This window comes from Lampetra planeri, chromosome 34, assembly GCF_965212315.1.
Source record: "Lampetra planeri chromosome 34, kcLamPlan1.2.h2, whole genome shotgun sequence".
NCBI classification, from domain to species: domain Eukaryota; kingdom Metazoa; phylum Chordata; class Hyperoartia; order Petromyzontiformes; family Petromyzontidae; genus Lampetra; species Lampetra planeri.
Genome location: NC_136140.1, coordinates 6,558,371 through 6,578,626, shown reverse-complemented (window position 1 = coordinate 6,578,626; position 20,256 = coordinate 6,558,371). Strand labels below are relative to the sequence as shown.

General features: G+C 47.0%; 1 protein-coding gene across 1 annotated transcript in view; it reads right to left on the bottom strand.

Annotated features, from left to right (window-relative positions):
- Positions 1-20,256, bottom strand: part of LOC144729953 (voltage-dependent calcium channel subunit alpha-2/delta-3-like) — a 118,375-nt gene that overhangs the window by 49,454 nt on the left and 48,665 nt on the right. Inside the window, exons 12-24 of the mRNA XM_078610382.1 lie at positions 19,075-19,153; positions 15,565-15,698; positions 14,725-14,742; positions 13,660-13,737; positions 10,286-10,366; positions 9,420-9,494; positions 7,328-7,414; positions 4,953-5,024; positions 4,761-4,822; positions 4,583-4,650; positions 2,594-2,639; positions 1,916-2,013; positions 1,420-1,513 (exon numbers count right to left, since the gene is read on the bottom strand). Of these exons, the coding sequence (XP_078466508.1) occupies positions 1,420-1,513; positions 1,916-2,013; positions 2,594-2,639; positions 4,583-4,650; positions 4,761-4,822; positions 4,953-5,024; positions 7,328-7,414; positions 9,420-9,494; positions 10,286-10,366; positions 13,660-13,737; positions 14,725-14,742; positions 15,565-15,698; positions 19,075-19,153 (992 nt within the window). The remainder of the gene's footprint in view (positions 1-1,419; positions 1,514-1,915; positions 2,014-2,593; positions 2,640-4,582; positions 4,651-4,760; positions 4,823-4,952; positions 5,025-7,327; positions 7,415-9,419; positions 9,495-10,285; positions 10,367-13,659; positions 13,738-14,724; positions 14,743-15,564; positions 15,699-19,074; positions 19,154-20,256) is intronic.

The window sequence follows — 20,256 nt, the reverse complement described above, 5'->3', positions numbered from 1 at the left end:
GGGATTCATATTCTTGGTTCTTTCGGTAAAGTCACGTAGAAGGGAAACAATAAAATATAAAAAAATATTGTTTTATATTTTTATTATTTTATTGTTTCCCGTCTACGTGACTTTACCGAAAGAACCAAGAATATCTTAATACCTGTTTATTGCCAGAAAGGGTAAAAGCTATTATTATTATTATTATTTGACGTACTTTGATGCTAGAAAAAAGGTCCCATGATAACGCTGCCCTGGTCTGCAAACCGGTTGGAACATGGCTACGAATAATGACAAATAATGGTTGACAACATTGAGCGGATGCAAAGATTGAGAAAAGTAAGTGGGCCTGGGCTAGGGACACGTTAGCTAGAAGGCACGTTGACCAGTGGGCGAGTGTGTAACGCCAGGGTGGCAAGCTTAAGGAGGGATCGTGTCTGAGAAGACGTCCAGTTCAAGTTGGCAGCTTATTTTGTTTAGCCACGCGGTGAGAACTCGAGAGACAATGATAAGGCTCATTGGCAAGAGTGACCTGGGGCATTGATCTGCCCAGTAGGGGGCGATGATTGCTTTGTAGAATCTCGATTAAGTGATTTGTGAGCAATTTCCGATTTTGGGAAATTGGATCCTGACTTGGGCACGCAATGGCCTCCTCTTGCGAATGGCGTCAGGGGATGTTTACCAGCAGTCAGCGCGTATCATTGTTATTATTGTCGTGGTTATCACGCACGCAGTCATAATTGGGGCAGCCTCTGGATTCGAACCGCGAACCTCTCTACAGCAAGCGGCGGACGCGCTGCCACTGGGCAGTGCCACCATCCCATCAACCGTGGAAGGTGGACCGATAAACTCAGCTCGAGCGATTGTGCGAGGTGGAATGTTACATCGCAGGATCGAGAGAGATGGCGATGACTTGGGGAGACCTTCATCCAGCAGTGGATCGAACACGTACGATGTATACTCTTTGGTTTTTTTGGTAAAGTCACGTAGGTAAAAAAGAAAATAAAAATAAATTAAATCACGACGTTTCGGAGGCAACACAAGCTTCCGTCTTCAGGTGGCACCGTCACAGCAAAATGACGGTGACTTGACCGAAAAAACCAAAGAGTATGGACCCCTGCAGTCACGAAAACTTCAAATCTAGAATGTACGATGTATGTTGAACTTCTTTCGCACAGTACGTAGCCAACCGCGGTAATCAGAGGTGCGGGGGAAGGACAACAAACTAAACACAAACGGCAGTTCTAAAGAAAGTAGTTCTCAATCTAGATGATGATTTAAAAGCGTGTAGCTCCGGTGGCTTCCTAATATCGGAAGGGAAGAGCGTTTCAGACGGCCGCAGAAGCGCATCTGAAAGCGCGCGATGCGGTGACCGCCGTCTTTTTATTCGATGATCAGCCGCTTGGGTTGGCCCTGATGACGACGACGACGAAAACTCACTCTGACTTGTTCATCACGAGGCTCGTCCAGTAGGCTTCGAGCGGGGCCGTCACGACCGCGTCAAACAGCACCTCCTGGAGGAGCTCATCGTCACCTGCGACCACAACGCCGAGAGGGGACCCGGTTCAGCGTGCGTCAGGGACAGGTGACTCGTCCTGTTTAACTGCCCCAACCCCCCTGCTCACCGATGCCCCCCACACCCCCATCGCCTGCATTGTGGTGCCTCGCTGAACACGAAATGGCGAGCGTGCATTGAGCGCGTGTGCTGCTGGGAATAGACTTCCTGACAAAACATTTTTTTGTCATTTATTGGCACCGTTTTCTTAACGTGACACATCGTACTAATTGGCTGTGTAGGGTGGTGGTGGGTGAACGACACATTTATATATTTACGCGATCTAACCCAAAAAAACATTTACGATGGAGAACATTGGTCGCGAAACCGCAAAAGAAATAAAAACAGGTTTAGGTAACGGTACTCAATGAAAGGGCTTACATTGTAGATCAGGTTCAATTCCCAGCAGATATCTCCTGACGGCCTCCAACTGCGTGAGCTTGCGATGGTCCGGGTCAATGTCCACGTTGCAGTAGATCCTGCGGGAGACGAGAAGTGGCGTGACACGACAGGGTGGGAACGGAGCACATTGCGTGCCAGGCGAGGGAGATAACATCTCGCCACCACGGCACCCCTTCTAACATTTAAACTGCGTCTCAAGGCGCCCTGCTGCAAAGGGAACACCCGCTGGCAGCTGTCTCTGCGTGGCACCAGGTGAACGTAGCGCCCAGCCACAGCCAGCCATAGGCACGAGTCTGCCTCTAGCGAGCCATGTTGCTAGGTGGCATCCCAATGAAGTAATTTGGGGGCAAATTATATTGCGTTTGGATGCCGGCACACGTGAGTGGATTCACTCTTCAAACACCCCGGTGGGCTGAAGAAATAACTAATTGGCGTTTTGTCAACGTGACACATTTTTTACTGATTGGCCGTGTCGGGTGGTGGAGGGTTGCGACGCATTTATACTTGCGCGATCTAACCCAAAATAAAACATTATTACGAATAATATTGGTCGCGAAAGCCTACCTGTTAAACTGACTGCGGTGCTGGTTGGCTGGAACTTACATGAGCACATTTTTTACCCCCTAAATAAACAAACCATGTACCATTGGCTCTTACCAGTCACTGGCAATGTTGAGGTCAGGGTGCAGTAGATCATGTAAGCCTGTGAAAGGAACGGTACAAACATGTTGTGTCACGTGTCATGTCTAATTTCCGACGATAGACACAAAATGAGACTTGGCAGGTAGGTTTTCGCCAGCCAATATTACGACTCGTAATTGATTGCGAGTTTAGTTACAGGAGGATCCGTGCCATTACGAACCCTCCACACGGTCCAGTCAGTCATCGTAACAATCCATGAAGTCACATTCGGACTCAATGAATTGTTCCTCTGACCCTCTGGATCTTGCTCTGATGGTGCCTGACGTCGTTTCAAGCGAAACGTTGAATCTCATTGGCACAATTTAATTAGTTTGGCTGTGTTGGGTGGTGGAGGGTTCTTAATGACATGGACATGGTCAGATCATTACGTGGCCAAGTAAAATAATTTATAGTAAATGAAAGGAACATATATTGCAGTTACATAGTCATGTTTCAGAGGCGTATTTGTATTTAACGTGCACACATGTCAGTGTATTGTAATGTATGAATGAAATGTCACTTACGTGTTGTTTTTGTAAGCATCGTAAAGTTAGTAGCTTAATATACACATTCCAATTATGTATTTACTGGGGCATATAGAGTATTCATGGGTCCACGCTATTTTAACTGATACGATGTTCATCATCATCATCATCCATGATATATCTGTCCAGCAGTATAAATGGTCATCATCATGTTGATATATTCTGAGTCACGTAAGTCACGTAAGTAAAAAATTAAAATTAATAAAAGTAAAATAAAAAATAAAATAAAATAAAAATCACGACGTTTCGGAGGCAACACAAGCTTCCGTCTTCAGGTGGAACCGTCACAGCACGATAGCTGTATCAAGTGAGAGAAATTCCAAGAACACAGTATTTGTATATATACTGGTTGAGGGTGGGAGGAGCCAAGGTAGGCCCTGAATATTATTTTTGTGAGGTTCGGTGCGGCTGAAGCACGCTGGAATGAGCCGCACCGAACTTCACAAAAATATTCAGGGCCTACCTTGGCTCCTCCCACCCTCAACCAGTATATATACAAATACTGTGTTATTGGAATTTCTCTCACTTGATACAGCTATCGTGCTGTGACGGTTCCACCTGAAGACGGAAGCTTGTGTTGCCTCCGAAACGTCGTGATTTTTATTTTATTTTTCATTTTACTTTTATTAATTTAATTTTTTTACCTACGTGACTTTGCCGAAAAAACCTAAGAATATGAATCCTTGCAGTCACGAAAGCTTCAAATCTAGAATCATGTTGATATGTTTTACATCGGGCTTGGATTGTGAGAGCTTGGGATTTGCTCCCTTAATTTCCACTGAGTCGGTGCATTTTTGTAGTCGACCTTGGAGTATGCATCATGGTATTTGATATTCATTCGTATTTTTTTCCAGGAAACCGATTGATAACATAGCCTCCAATCAGAGCCGGCCCAGCCACTAAGCGACCCTTGCAATTGCAAAGGGCCCCGTGGCCAGCAGAGGGCCCCCTAGAGTCACTGCTAGCTAGTGGGTGAAAAAAATCATACATCAAAGGGGCCTCCAACCAAATTTTGCTTAGGGCCCCCAAAGGTCTAGGGCCGGTTCTGCCTCCAATCACAGTCAGATTAATTGTCCACCAAGATCATTGGGAACGAAATAATAACAATAGTGGCCTACCAACCACGTGAGCAAAGCAGGATTAGCCAAGGTACTTTTATTAAAATTTCTACCATCGCTAAGAGTAAAGCGTTCGCATTACTCTTCTGTGGTACTTTTTGCTCAAGTGAAACTGACGACATCGCTGCTCAACAGAACCACAAATCCATTGACTTTGAAGGCTAACGGCTCGGTCGCTGTCGATGATAACGATGACGATGTGCGCGCACGTGCGCGTGCGTGTGCTCGTGCGCGCGCGTGTATCCCCGTTTCGCGGCCGTGGAAAATCGGCGAGAGCCGGTCCTCGTGTTGCGGTCATTCACCCTCCTCCTTGGACACGTTCCCCATCAGCACGTACTCTCCGTGGCCACGCGACAGGACAACTCCTAAACTGAACGAGACACGGGCGATTATTCCGCGTGGCCTTCCGACGCCGGCGGCGCGTTCACGCGGAACAGGACGACGCGACGGAGCCGCGGGGAACAGCTGGCAACCACCGACCTGAAGGGCGTGTCCTTGAGCGCCGTGAAGAAGTAGTCGTTGGTCAGCATGAGAACGCGTCTCTGAGCGCCACGAGGGTTGGAGGGGAAGAGGGAACGCACCTGACATCCGGTCACCAATTCCGGGCTGTGATTTCAAAGGCGAACGGCCACAGAATGCACCGACGTTTGCGGCTGATTCGACGGGTCTTACCCCCTCGTCCACGGAGTTTTTCACTTCCATCGAGAAGGTGCCCGTCTGTCTGTTAACCATCGCAGTCCGCAGCTGGGAGGAGAGGCGGTCGCAGACGTGCCATGCGGATGAAAACAGACGGCGGAGAGACGACCGAGTCAACGTGATTTCAGTGAACAAGATTGAGGTGTACCGCGGAGAACAGATGGGCGAGCGGCGAGGCAGTGCCATTCCCTCGAGCGCAGTCGTTTCGTTTAAACGAAAGATAGTCGAAGAAAGTCGATCATCATGAATCACAATTCAATAGCGATGTTCACGTAAACATCTCAGGTGCCACGGCAAGGGGTCAAGAAGCACAACAACCCAGGTATACGCATTTCTTTTTTTTAAATAAACATCATCATCATCATCATCAGCCATGATCAGTCCACTGCTAGATTAAGGCCTCCCCAAGTCGTGATCTCACAATACATCTATTTCATCGTTTCATCTCCTCCGTGGACGTCATCTTAGACCAATTCCGTTCCTCGGCTGCCACGCCATCCGAATACTACGGTAACGTTCAGTCAGCTTACAATAATAACAATATTCATAAATACTTAGCGAAAACATAACTTGATATCAGGTTAAGCCTTACCACATGACTGATTTGATCACGGACATGTGCGACTACGTGCAAGTTAACATTTTCATCAAACAACAATGAGAGAGGTAATTCAGGAAATCACAACTCGGGATGTGACTGTGAATTGCTGTTTGGTCAAACCGTTCCACAAGAGGGCACTATACATTAGCCCAGCTCTTTGAGTTCAAACATCGTGTGCACGTACTAAACTATATATATATTTTTTTAATTTGACCAACTGAGGCCCACTATACAGCTCTTTGTCAGAAGCGACCTGGCCACAAATGATAGCTCAACGAAGTGGCTTATCGTGTGGACATTTAAAGCAGCCAAATACTCTAAACGCATGTTTCTAAATGTGGAGGGAGAAACCAGAGGACCCAGAGAAAAATCCACGTGACCACGGGGAGAACATACAAATTGAAAATATACAGGCTTCAGGGTTGGGCTCGAACCCCCCCAATTGTCAATCCACTGCTGGATGAGGGCCTCCCCACTCGGAGGTGGCTGTGTGGCTCAGTAGGGCAATGCTGTTAGAGCACTCTGAGAATCTGAGTTGAGATCTGGGCAAACTGTATGTGATGAAACTGGGTTGCAAGCTGATGACTGCATAAAAATACATTGAAATATGGTTTTGTAATTAATTTGGTTAAATTCCAGCTCAGTGAATCAAAATGTTTGGTTTCATTGGCATTTGACGAACACTCGAGTGTGCATACGATGCAATACATGGGAACCTCAAAATTAGTTCCATGACAACAATATTTCGGAGTCATTCTCTGCCACCAGGTGGTGCAATGGTAACTGCAAGTGTTCCACATGTGCGTGTGTTGATACGATCACGTGATGCCGATAACAACATCGGAAAATGAAGACATTTGAAAAAGGTGCTGCCCTTCATGTGGATTTTGCAGTGACAGCTCGTGGCTCCGGGTCTAAGAGGACGCCAAGTCCCCCGCGGGGTTTCCAGTCTCAGGTGATATCGCGTGCAGGTAGCCAATCGGTAATTGGGACAGAGGGACCACGTGGTGATCATTTAAAGCACCGGTGCTGGGCTCCCACAAGAGCAGTTCTCCTTGGAAACTGCATGGGCTGCGTGCGCCTGTTTGGCCAAGAAAGCAGGGATGATGAGTTCTAGATTTGAAGCTTTCGTGACTGCAAGGATTCATATTCTTAGGTTTTTTCGGTAAAGTCACGTAGATAAAAAATTTAAATTAATAAAAGGAAAATAAAAATAAAATAAAAATCACGACGTTTCGGAGGCAACAGCTATCGTGCTGTGACGGTTCCACCTGAAGACGGAGGCTTGTGTTGCCTCCGAAACGTCGTGTTTTTTATTTAATTTTTATTTTACTTTTATTCATTTTAAATTTTTACCTACGTGACTTTACCGAAACAACCTAAGAATAGGGATGATGAAGCCACTGACAGCGCATTCACGTTTCTCAGTGGGTCGCTGTGTGAGTCTACATAGCTCTAGGTTAAGCCTATGGATCTCAATGGAAGTCGCTCGCTTTCTACATCACTCTGTGTGTCTCTTATATCTCTGTATGAGTCTGTGGGACTCGTCGCAAGAAACCACTGTCGGCACATTCTAGTTTCTCAATTAGGTCCACCTGCACGTGTTATGAATCTGAGACTGGAAAAGCCGAGGCGGACTTGGTCTCAGCTTCAACCTGAACGTGCAGCACGTGTTGGCACTGCCCGATTGAGAGGGAGGCGCTCCCCCCAAACATTTGCGGCGACGAACGCGACGGGCGCAGCACCTCACCACTTCGTCCACGTCCTCCCACTCCACCTCGGAGAGATCCACGCTGTTGTAGTTCGGCTTTGGCTTCATCTTCTTGCCCTCTTTGTACTGTGGAGAGGGAACGTCACCCCCGCGGAGGAGTTACCAGAGCCACCGGAGGGTGCGGCCACGTGGCCACCGCTCCCCTACGTCTCATTCGCTCTCTGCCGTGGCCACGCGGCCAATTTAGGAAGAAGCCACGAGGGGCAGGAATTTGCAACGTGCGTCGCATTCCCAACAGAGAGCCCTGCCCACTGCGAGCGGCGCCAACCGCCGTTCGTGTGCTTTTTGTCAGCGGTGTCACAATTTGATCTGAATGCAGGTAAGTCGCAACCTGTCCTCGGTCGGAATCGCCAGGGCAATAGGTTGAATGCAGATTGCCGCTGTTTGTGATTATACTGGGTTGTAAAGTGCAGCGAGTTGATGGTTTCAGCATCATTGATTGCGTGCACAAAAAAAAAATTTCATCAAATATTCTTACCCTTTAATAACTCATTATAGCTCTGAAAATATAAACACATCATTTTGGCTGACATGTGATGAACACTATTTGCAGGGAAAATACAAAGTATGTTCCGATTGTGGATAAGATGTAACAGAAGGGACATCAGACGAACAGTAGTTAAATGGGCAGCTTTTTCCTGTGTGCAAGTGGGCGGTGTAACTGTAAGATCGATTAGCCCACCTCTTCGCACTGAACATATTCCAGTGAGGGAAGAGCAGTTAAAGACATCTGCTTGTAAATTTTAGGTGCCATACAGACATTAACTCACAATTCAGATTAACTAAGTGGAAGACGCAACACTAAATAGGTCATCTCAATTTACAGGCATCCGTTGAATCAAACTTCTGCAGGAGAATGCATAGGTGGTCGTTGGCTGGCTCTAACAGGGCCAAGCTCTTTCGAAGTTATTCAGTAAAACCTCTTGATGCCAGACTCGGTGAGAGAGCACACAAGGTGACCGCTAGTCGCGCACGTGGTCAACTGCCGCAATTGGTGACCCCGTGCCCAAGGCCGTGTGTCAGTGCCCGCGAGTGGAAAACGTGTGTTCTCGAATTTTTGAGATTTATTTTAAAACATATCGTTGTAAAAAAAATACAAATAGTTTATAAACAATTAAAATAATTCAGCCTCCAAAAAATAGTTATGTCTACAGCCGAAACAGTATTGTCACCTTAAACCTATGGGCCTGCTAAAGCATGAGTCACAAATTCACTTTAAGATGTTTTTTTTTTCATGTTTTTGTTTTTTGTTTGTTGCGGTTGCACCCGATTCGAGAGCCGAATGGCTCACAGGGCTATACCTAATAAATGAACTTGAACCAACATCCACAGTAGCGAGAGGGCCAGACAACTAGAAATAGGTAGCGCTGCCTGGGGGTGAAGAGGCGTCACCGAGGTTGATGCTTCGTGCCACCGCAGCAGGGAAATGAGCAACGTCAACACGAGCTCGAGACGGAGGTAAAAAATAATAAAATAATAATAAATTAAAATAACTCAATTAAATCACGACGTTTCGGAGGCAGCACAAGTAAATGTGGCTGTGACGGTCCCACCTGAAGACGGAGACTTGTGTTGCCTCCGAAACGTCGTGATTTAATAGTTATTTTCATTTATTATTATTTTATTGTATTATTATTTTTTTCCTACGTGACTTTACCGAAAAAAACCTAAGAGTATGAATCCTTGCAGTCACGAAAGCTTCAAATCTAGAACGACCTCGAGAGTCTTAACAGAGAGTGACATCTGGGTGGATTAGAAGGACTCTCAATGAAAGAACGGTGGAACAATCTTGGCAGACAAATAATCGAATGAACCATACATACATAGTAACCGCCTGCGCTGAAGAAGTGAGCGTCTTCCCCCGAGGCTTTCCCATCACTCTCTGTTATTTGAAAGCAGCGTGGCAGTACACTTACAATTGAAGCTTCTGACCCGTTGGGAGACGTCAGCCTTGCGTGCTCGCTGATGCCCTCATGTCGCTTTGCACACGAGGGCATCAGTTGGAGGCGGGGGTCGGGAGTGCGAAGAGGCTCTCCGTCTCGTTGTTTTGTGCGAGTGCAGGACAACTCACCATTGGGCGCAGGTCCGGGTGGGTGACGATGTAGCCGTTGTTAGTGATGATGAAGGCATAGCCGTGGACGCCAAGCTGCGGCACACGATACAATCGTCGCAACCAAGCATCTCAAATAAGCTCGATCTCTCCGACAGTGTGAGACTTTTTGAAAGTTAAATGAAAATGGAACACCCCCCCAAAAAAAACAAGAGACATTTTCTTGTAGATAAAATACACATGTCCCAGGCTGTCTAAAACAGATGTGAAGATATTTTTTTTGATAAAAACACATTAAAGTTCTGGCCAAGCACACCACGAATGTACTTTAGTGATGTCACTGCAGTGATGTATTGAAATGCACGGCAGTGATGTCACAACGATGTCGTGACGGTGATGGCTCTACAATGACAGCTTGTGACACACCGCATGCATCTACAAATTGGGAGCTCCTTTTTGTCAATTTTGTACTCCTGAGCTACTCCCTGGATCAGTTGTGCAAATAGAAAAAATATTAGTTGAATTATCCAAGTCCTTAGAGTTTACATTTTCACCCAAAAACGGCAATGATCAATGTTTCATAAGTAAAAAGACACTGCTGATAATGCACAAACAGCTGCACGGATGGTAAGGTGTGGAGAGGCCTTCATCCAGCAGTGGAATGGTAAAGGGCTTCAATTCAAATAAATGCGAAGTGTTGTGACCCATAACCCCACCGGGACAAGCGCACAATCGCGAGGTTGACCCAATAAGCGCCCATCATCACCATCATCATCATCAGGCCTTGAGCGTACCTCCCTTTTCTTCCCCCGTGCCTCTGATTGGCGCTGCTGGCTACGTACGGTGCGAGAGAAGTTCTACACACAACACACACACACTGGACATGCCTTGTAGCGAGGAGCCATCTTGAGCAGCTCCTTGAGTGGCACGTCCGTGCCCACCACGCCCAGGAGGATGCCATGGGACCTCTGAACGCGCAAACCGGCAACAGAATTCGTGAATGCAAACGCGTTTCGTCCCTGCCAGCTAATAGGGAATAATGCCCATCAGCCGATGCTCTCCGATACATTTCACTAAATTCAAAAGTCAATTGCCAAAGGGCATCAGGGCCTTAATAAGTAATGCAGCACCGCTGTTATTCCCGGTGCGGGTTTCCAGGTTGGGCGCGTGTTGAACATTCGCTATCGCAAGCCTTTGCCGCACACTGCTGCCGGCATCTTCAGGAATATGCCTGGTGCATGCAAAAACCCACATACGTGGCTAAACTACTCTTGTTCGTGACCAGCATTGAGCCAGTGGTGGAAATTCCTCATTCGTGTGGGGGGGCAAGTGAAAGGCCGACGACTTTCATGCGCAGTGGCACCCGTTTTTTAATTAAAATCTGGGTCATGAATTGTCCGAGCCTGGTTGTGTTGCCTGCCAACTCCTGTTGGAACATCTCATTAACGTTATTTTAAAATGTAAGTTTTTAAAAAGTCTTTAATACTCTATATATTTTGCGGGGAATGCTGCCATAAAGTGCAGTGGCTCTGCAGTCGAGCTCTATGAATTGAGGGCAGCACTGGGTGTCTTTGATGCCGAATTCAGCCCATGTTTACGCTGCACAGCACGAATGAGATGCAAGCATCTCTTCATTTCTCAAATGTCCCGTTTCCACCGGTCAAAACAGAACTTGGAGTGGCATTCATGTGCAACACACAGAAAACACAACGATGCATTTCAACTCAGTATTAGGTGAACCCCACTCCCCCTTAAAAAGAGAAATACATAAAACATTTCGAAGGCCAAACAGGGAATATACGTCTCAATATGGCCGTGTTCCATCAGGTAATTTAATAAAGCACTTGTGGCAGTCAGTAATGTCTACCACAGGGCCTCTAAGCGCCCGGCCCCAACTGATTTACATTTTGGTTTTAAACTGCTCCGTGAACAGGAATTGGATCCCATTTTTTGCTGTTGATCCGAGTCAGTAAGCTGATTTCGGTTTACCGCGTTGGTCAAATGTCTGTTGCAGGCTTCACTTCATTTGATTTACAATTAAATTTTGATGTGAAAAAAAAACCCAACCCATTCCTAGACGTTCCCCCCCCCCATCCCCCATCACTGTTTTTTACAGTGGTCAATTCTGAACTGCTTGGCATTTGTAACCCTGTGACCTCTGGCTCGCAGAATAGTCAAACACCACGTGTTGTGGTCAGATTGGAGGAATATTATTTGGAACACACGAACCCCTGTGTGTGCGTGTGTGTGTACATGTTCATATGTGTGTGTGTATCTGTATGTATGTGTGTGGGGAGCGGTGGTGTAGCGGTTAGCGCACTGCGCTACAAACCCGGCGACCCAAGTTTGATTCCCGCTCACGGCCAACACCGGTGACGATTATTTGAACCGGTCCTGGGCCTCCCCTAGGCGGACTCAGCCTCAAATGAGTACCTGGTGCGGCGTGTAAACATCGCCACTGTGGAGACAAAGGCGGCCGAGCGTGGTGTTGGCTACCCACCCTCTCGTGTACCGTGCCGGCCTTCATAAGTGCTCGCTAACAGCACTTGCCCCAACAGTCTGTTCAGGCTATAGGGGGGATCTTTGTCTTTGTGTGTGTGTGTGTACCTGCTTGTGTGCATATGCATGCTTGTGTGTTGCGGGGAGAAATATTATTGGGACTAGTAGACTGCACTACGATCCCAGGCAACCTGGGTTCGGAGATTACTTGGTCTTAGGCCTCCCCGAGGTGAATTTATCATTAAATAAATACCTTGTGCAGTGCTACAAGCAACAGCACGCGTGCGCAGCGCTCGTCTTAATGGGGACTTGTGTAGAGGAGTAAAATGGGGACGTGACGTCAGGTGTGCCGTTCAGTGCGATGACGTCACGTCTCCTAGGGTACTTAAGGGATACCCCGTGACGTAAGCGGGGTCACTGTGGGAACGGGTAGAGTAAGCAGGGTGAAGAGGGAACCAGGGGTAGAGAGAGGGATCGAGTGGTGAGTCTGGGGAGAAGCCGGTGGTAGCCGTAGAGGTGCTTCTCTCTCCGGTCGGTGGAGTCGGCAGAGTCCTCAGGTGAAGAACAGGTCTGTCGGACGCTGTCTTCCCGACAGACCTGTTCTTCACCTGAGGACGGCTGCTTGCGTTGTGGCTGAAACGTCGTGAGAAATATTTTATTATTTTATTATTTCCCTTCTACGTGACTTTACCGAAAGAACCAAGAAGATGAATCCCTGCAGTCACGAAAGCTTTAAATCGAAATTCTCTACACTTGTAACAGCACTTGCCTCGGCAGACTGTCTCGGCTACACACGGGATCTTTGTGTGTGTGTGTTTGTGTGTGTTTGTGTGTTTGGGTGTCTTTGTGTGTGTTTGTGTGTCTTTGTGTGTCTTTGTGTGTCTTTGTGTGTTTCGGTGTCTTTGTGTGTGTTTTGTGTCTTTGTGTGTGTTTGTGTGTCTTTGTGTGTGTTTGTGTGTCTTTGTGTGTGTTTGTGTGTGTTTGTGTGTGTTTGTGTGTGTTTGTGTGGCTTTGTGTGTGTTTGTGTGTCTTTGTGTGTGTTTGTGTGTCTTTGTGTGTGTGTTTGCGTGTGTTTGTGTGTGTTTGTGTGTGTTTGTGTGTGTTTGCGTGTCTTTGTGTGTGTTTGTGTGTGTTTGTGTGTCTTTGTGTGTCTTTGTGTGTGTTTGTGTGTGTTTGTGTGTGTTTGTGTCTTTGTGTGTCTTTGTGTGTGTTTGTGTGTCTTTGTGTGTCTTTGTGTGTGTTTGTGTGTGTTTGTGTGTGTTTGTGTGTGTTTGTGTGTCTTTGTGTGTTTCGGTGTCTTTGTGTGTCTTTGTGTGTGTTTTGTGTCTTTGTGTGTGTTTGTGTGTCTTTGTGTGTTTCTGTGTCTTTGTGTGTGTTTTGTGTCTTTGTGTGTGTTTGTGTGTCTTTGTGTGTGTTTGTGTGTGTTTGTGTGTGTTTGTGTGTCTTTGTGTGTGTTTTGTGTGTTTGTGTGTGTTTGTGTGTGTTTTGTGTCTTTGTGTGTGTTTGCGTGTCTTTGTGTGTGTTTGTGTGTGTTTGTGTGTGTTTGTGTGTGTGTTTGCGTGTCTTTGTGTGTGTTTGTGTGTATTTGTGTGTGTTTGTGTGTGTTTGTGTCTTTGTGTGTCTTTGTGTGTCTTTGTGTGTGTTTTGTGTCTTTGTGTGTGTTTGTGTGTCTTTGTGTGTTTGTGTGTGTTTGTGTGTGTTTGTGTGTGTTTGTGTGTCTTTGTGTGTGTTTGCGTGTGTTTGCGTGCGTGTCGTTTCCCACCGTTTCATTTTTCTTGCTGAAGACAGGCATGGCCACGGTGGTCATGAGCAGTAGCCCCTGGGAAGAGGTAGAGTAGAGCTGGCGGGTAACAGAGCAATCGGCGTCAGTCATCGGCACGTCATCGGCACGTCTGTACGAGGCAACTCACATCTCCCGCGAGACTACGGCTGAAAGTTTAAACAACACAACAACAATAGCAACAAATTGACGTTACGTTACATTGTCCTTCGTGAAAACGTGACATTTATCTGACAGGCGAGTTTGCAAATTATTTATTTAAACGTATTTGCGATGGCTTGCGCGGCGACGCGTGCCAATGACTCTTTCGCAGGTTCCAGTAGCTTCTTCTGTCGCCAATGAGAAAGAGGTGGACTAATTGTCGCGCGGTGGAACGACGGTGGAGCGGACTGGCATTGATATCTTCAAAGCGCCACGAAGTGCGTCTTACTGAGCGTCAGGCTCAAGGGGTCGCACACCAAATGCCACGGCGAGTCTCTCTCTCTCTCGTTCGTTTATCGATCAGTTGACAATCAAAGTGCGCCTTTGCATTTCAAGGGCTGCAAAGCGTCAACAGGCAAGTGTTTTCCCTCTCTGTTTACCTTAATATTAACTTTATTCACGTTATTATTATTATTAAAGAGGTGGATATTTAATTCGCAAAAATTCACAGCTGGAATCAGCTATTTTTGAGCTGGTCCAACTATAGCGGGAGATAATTCATTGCCGATTTAGCAAAGACAACGCGACACAACTGCATTAACTGCAGATGACATTAAGCAATAGGTGCAGTCCACGGATAGAGTTGGTCCTCTCTGAATCGCGTCTGTCTGCAAAGTGAATCCATCTGTGCGGAGCTTTGAGTGCAATCCCCTCGGATGCATAGATTTTCTTCAGCAAATTATTCCCACGCGCCAAATGCTCATGAATGTAAATGGCCAAACATCCCAATGCAGGACCCTCGTAAAAAAATGTCTTGAGACTGAGTGAGGCTTTCTTTGGTAAATTACCAGCATATCTTATTATTACTGGTTTCCCTGCAGTAAAATGTATTTGCTGTGATCTTACCTTTTGGGCTTGGGGCAGCTGTTGATTTGAATAGCCAGCATGCACAAAGTATAGCCAACCATTCGGAGAGAAAGAAAAGTGTATTTCAGCAACCCAGAATCAAAACACAATCCCCAAATCAGTGGTAATCTCACACGTTGCGAGGGCCGCAAAATTATTCAAAAAGCAAGCAAACAAAACTCACATTCATCAATAACAGTGGCCTTAAAATGGAGAATATATAATCGCAATGGCCCTTCTTCATGTGGTTATCTGGCTTCACCATCTGAATGATTTTAGTTTGTTATCCTTTCCCCGCACCTCCCAAGAGCACGGTTGGCTACGTACGGTGCAAAAGAAGTTCAAAACACATACATTTTAAACTTTAGTTATTGCTGTGCATCTACATTAGCCTTGCCGAAAAAGAAGAAGCTCTTCTTCATAGCACAGAAAGGACATAAAGCACTATGTGCTTATGCAGCATCACAAAATAAATTATTAAGCAAACCACGTTGTTGAAAATGTAGTGCCAACGAGTCAGAGACAGAGTTTCTAGGTGGCACTTTTTTTATTGGAGGGGAGTGAGATGAGAGAGAGGGGGGGGTAAGGAGAGTATTTGGAGGGTAGTGGAGTGAGGAGAGAGGTAGGAGGGTGCGGGGCGGGGAGTAGAGTGAGATGACAATTGCACTTCTTTCGCACCGTACGCAGCCAACCGCGCTAATCGGGCGCGCGAGGTGTGCCACCCATGCCGCGTTGCCGCGTTTCTCGGCCCCTCTGTGCACGTCGAAGGGTTGGCGGGGTGGGTGAAGAGGGTCGTCGGGTGGGGGTCACGGCCGCCAGCCCCTCGGCCGTGACACTCACCGTGCTGTCCATGTACGCCTCGGTCCAGATGATGTCGTGGTCGTGGTTGATGACCATGGGACGGCTGAGCACGTGTAGGTACTCCATCACGTTCTCCTGCACGTCGGCCAGCGTTGAGATCTGTGTGTAGTAGCCTGCGTACACACACACACAGCGCAGAGCACTGCAGATCACTCTGCTGCCTACTTCCCCCCCCCCCTCTCATCTCACTCCCCTCCACGCACTCTCCTACCTCTACCCTCTCATCTCACTCTACTCCCCTCCACGCACTCTCCTGCCTCTCCCCACTCATCTCACTCTACTCCCCTCCACGCACTCTCCTACCTCTCCCCTCTCATCTCGCTCGACTCCCCTCCACGCACTCTCCTGCCTCTCCCCACTCATCTCACTCTACTCCCCTCCACGCACTCTCCTACCTCTCCCCTCTCATCTCACTCCACTCCCCTCCATGCACTCTCCCACCTCTCCCCTCTCATCTCGCTCGACTCCCCTCCACGCACTCTCCTACCTCTCCCCTCTCATCTCACTCCCCTCCACGCACTCTCCTACCTCTCCCCTCTCATCTCACTCCCCTCCACGCACTCTCCTACCTCTCCCCTCTCATCTCACTCTACTCCCCTCCACGCACTCTCCTACCTCTGCCCTCTCATCTCACTCCCCTCCACGCACTCTCCTACCTCTCCCCTCTCATCTCGCTCGACTCCCCTCCACGCACTCTCCTACCTCTCCCCTCTCATCTCGCTCGACTCCCCTCCACGCACTCTCCTACCTCTCCCCTCTCATCTCACTCCCCTCCACGCACTCTCCTACCTCTCCTCTCTCATCTCGCTCGACTCCCCTCCACGCACTCTCCTACCTCTCCCCTCTCATCTCGCTATACTCCCCTCCATGCACTCTCCTACCTCTCCCCTCTCATCTCACTCCACTCCCCTCCATGCACTCTCCTACCTCTCCCCTCTCATCTCACTCCCCTCCACGCACTCTCCTACCTCTCCCCTCTCATCTCACTCCACTCCCCTCCATGCACTCTTCTACCTCTCCCCTCTCATCTCGCTCGACTCCCCTCCACGCACTCTCCTACCTCTCCCCCCACCACGTACCCCCTACCTGTGTGCCGGCCACCTGGGTGCCCCTCCCCTCTGCGAGCTGGGCGGCGCATGGCCTCCAGCCAATCAAAATGCGCGCTGGGCGGTGCACGGGAAATCATCCAGCCAGCCAGCAAAACTTGATTTTTTTTATTTTAAACAAGTACGATAGTGTAATTTTAACGTTTAATATCAGCATTGATGTAGAAAACTTGAACGGCTTCAGATTAAACATACAATAATGCTGTGGTGTGGAAAGTAGGCTGTTCAGTTCAATTACTCTTGATTCTTTCGGTAAAGTCACGTAGAAATAAATTAAATTATATTATTATTTAATTTGCCTGCATTTTATTTAATTTCTTTCTACACGACTTTACCGAAAGAACCTAGAGTAATTCCTGCAGTCACGAAAGCTTCGAATCTAGTTTGTTCAGTTAAATGTTTCCAAAAAACTTCTGCACTACAACTGCAGGAGCAGCCACGTGATTTTATGAGCGATGCACACAGGAAAAACTAAACCACAGATGGTGGTAGCAACTGGATTTGTGTTCGCTGTGATTTATGCGTCTGATTTGGGCAGAAATTCATTAACGGCAAAGAGCCCAGGATCTTAGACAAATAGCCCGGCGAGAAAATTGGTGACTCTTCCACTTAAGAGCAGCACACATTGTTGCAAAAAAAAATCCATCTTGTTTCACAGTGTGGTGTTCTGCTTATCTTGCAGTCTGTGTTGCACGAGAGAAAACTAAGTTACAGGTATCGGGAATTAGTTTCCATTATCACTGCACTTTGTTTACTCTGTGTCCAGCATTTTTTAAAATTGTCCTTGTGTCGTGTCATTTACATCAATAATGATTTACGTGAGATGAAACGCCTGAGCACCCAGCCATGCCAACGGAATGAATAAATACATTTTTTTAAAAGTGACCCAGAGTGTTCCCTTGCTCAGCCACGTCGCTGATGTCAGCCGCGTCTCGTTCGTTCCTCCCAGTGGCACAGTGTTGCCTTCGGCGGGACGCAAGGATTATGCAAAAATGGACTCAGAGGAATCATTGGGGAACAAAATACAGCTGTGACATTTTGCGCAGGGACGGATCGTTCTCAGCCATGGGGACTAATTTACGCGGACGTGAAGGCAGAGTGAGTCCTTGTCCTTTATGAGCCAAGAGTCAGCCCTGCTCGCTGCTTGCACATGCATACTGTGTCACGTAGGCAGTGGCAGATCTTCGCAAGCGTTGCAGCAAATGGTAAAGGTGCAGCCCTGCAATTTCTTGGATCACGCCACTGCGGGTAGAAGGGCATCCACGAGTGGCTGCTTTTAAAGAGCCCCATCCGGATGTCTTGGAAGAGGTGGGGGCACCCACACACCTTTACCCCACAACGCACGACCTGCCGATCAACTTCATTGTGGTGGTGCCCATTTTCACTGCTGGGTGGACAGAGTCGGAGGGATTCAAGAAACCTGGACCATCGTTTTAATTGCCGTGGATTGTAATTCCAGTGCGCTCACGATGATACTTGGGCGGCATTTATGCGCTGTATTGCATACCGAGTCTCTTGAAGCCCACATAGAAGCAGACCTGATGTAGGCAGTAATGAGAAGGAGACTGGCACTTTTTGGGACACATTTGTACAAGGTGGACAACAACGGGAGAATTAAAAGTGTGTTTTGTTTGGGAAGAATGGAAGGAACCGGAAAGAGAGGAAGCCCTAACAGAGAATGGCTTGACAACAAGATCAGAGATTGGTGTCAGAAAGATGTGGCACTACTTGAGCATATTGGCACACGACAGAAGAAAGTGTAAACAATTGACGAAATTTCGATTTAAAGCTTTCGTGACTGCAGGGATTCATCTTCTTGGTTCTTTCGGTAAAGTCACGTAGAATGGAAATAATAAAATAATAAAAATAAAACATAATAAAATAATTCTCACGACGTTTCGGCCACAACGCAGGACGGCTGCTTGCGTTGTGGCCGAAACGTCGTGATAATTATTTTATTATGTTTTATTATTATTATTTTATTATTTCCATTCTACGTGACTTTACCGAAAGAACCAAGAAGATGAATTGACGAAATGTGCAGTGGACACCTATGTGGATATCCCATGGATCGCGATGATGATGATGATGGCCTACCTGCGATACATTATTGAGTAGTGTCTTTCAAAACAGTAATTCTGGTGAAGTGAGCATTACATTTGCCTTTTGTATGTGTGAGCCAGGGGTGGAAATTCCATATTTCTATGGTGTAGGACGAGTTATATCGTAAGGCAACCACTGTTGACATCCCTGTAAAATAGTACTTATATTATCGACCCTGGATGGACGAAGTTACTGAGCCGACCGCCACTCTCTACTGCTGTTGCACGCGGCCGGTAGACGTGTATTATACTGCGCTGTATGTGTATCGATTACGACTTACCTTTGTTTGCACAGGCCATCCACTTGATTGGGTTGGCAAATGCTTGCTCTCGGCCAATAAGGTAGGTGAATATGCGGACCTGTGAAAGGCAGTGCTCGCAGAATGTCACCACAGGACATTGACAGAAATAGAATATCCACGATGCATGCACGCATGTACACTTACATATTAGTGTCTTCATTAGCATTACAATACAAAAAAACGCCTTTCACGCTTAATTAGAGCGAACAACTTCGCTGTTCTTCTCTCTATAATGAGCTGCATTTTAATTGGAGCTCTCTAATATATACTGTTGGCCTCACTATGAAAGGCAGAATTAATCGTATGGAATGGACCCCAATTCAAGGTATTTAAAGAGGGCTGCTGCTTCGTTTAAATTCGGAGAAAATAGGACGTTCCCTCTGACCTCTGCGGAATCTTGACGTAAGTTGCGTTTTTTTAAAAAGCCACATAATTGACTCCAACGGCTTTCGTATCTCACCTCGATATTTTGACAAAACATGCTTTAGTCCCCATTCACCATTGGCTAGCGTATTAAATACAGGCTGCGTTATTAATGAACGATAAAGTGGTCGCAACCTAATTACACTTCTTTTTTTTACTGCAGCTTCACACGATTAATTTTTCTGAGGCCCTCACGAATCTTGACTTACGAATGATAATTAAATACAATTTAATGAAAGCGATCAAAATTGTGAAGAAGATGAAGAAAAAAACACGCGATTGTAATGCCGGGGGGGGGGGCCCATCGGACCATTCCCAACGGGCAAATTAAATTCCACCAGCGCCGGTTAAATAAAGCACAGATGGACACGGGAGCTGAGGGGATGAGGTAAACGAAGGACCCCCTCTGTCTACCCCTTGCACTCGCTCCGCTTCTCAGAGCAGCCGTCACTCGGCGTGAAAAATCAATCGTCACGTGGCTCCGTGTTTGTGCCTCCTTCCTCCGGCCTCGTCTCTATCCGTCCGTTCAATCCCTCCTCCGTCAAGTAGGCCTCTGCCCTAGATTTTAAGTTTTCGTGACTGCAAGGATCCATACTTTTTGTTTTTTTCGGTAAAGTCACGTAGGTAAAAAATTTAATAAATTAAGATGAAAACAACTAAATTAAATCACGACGTTTCGGAAGCAACACAAGCCTCAGTCTTCAGGTGGAACCGCCACAGCAAAATTGCTGTAGTGAA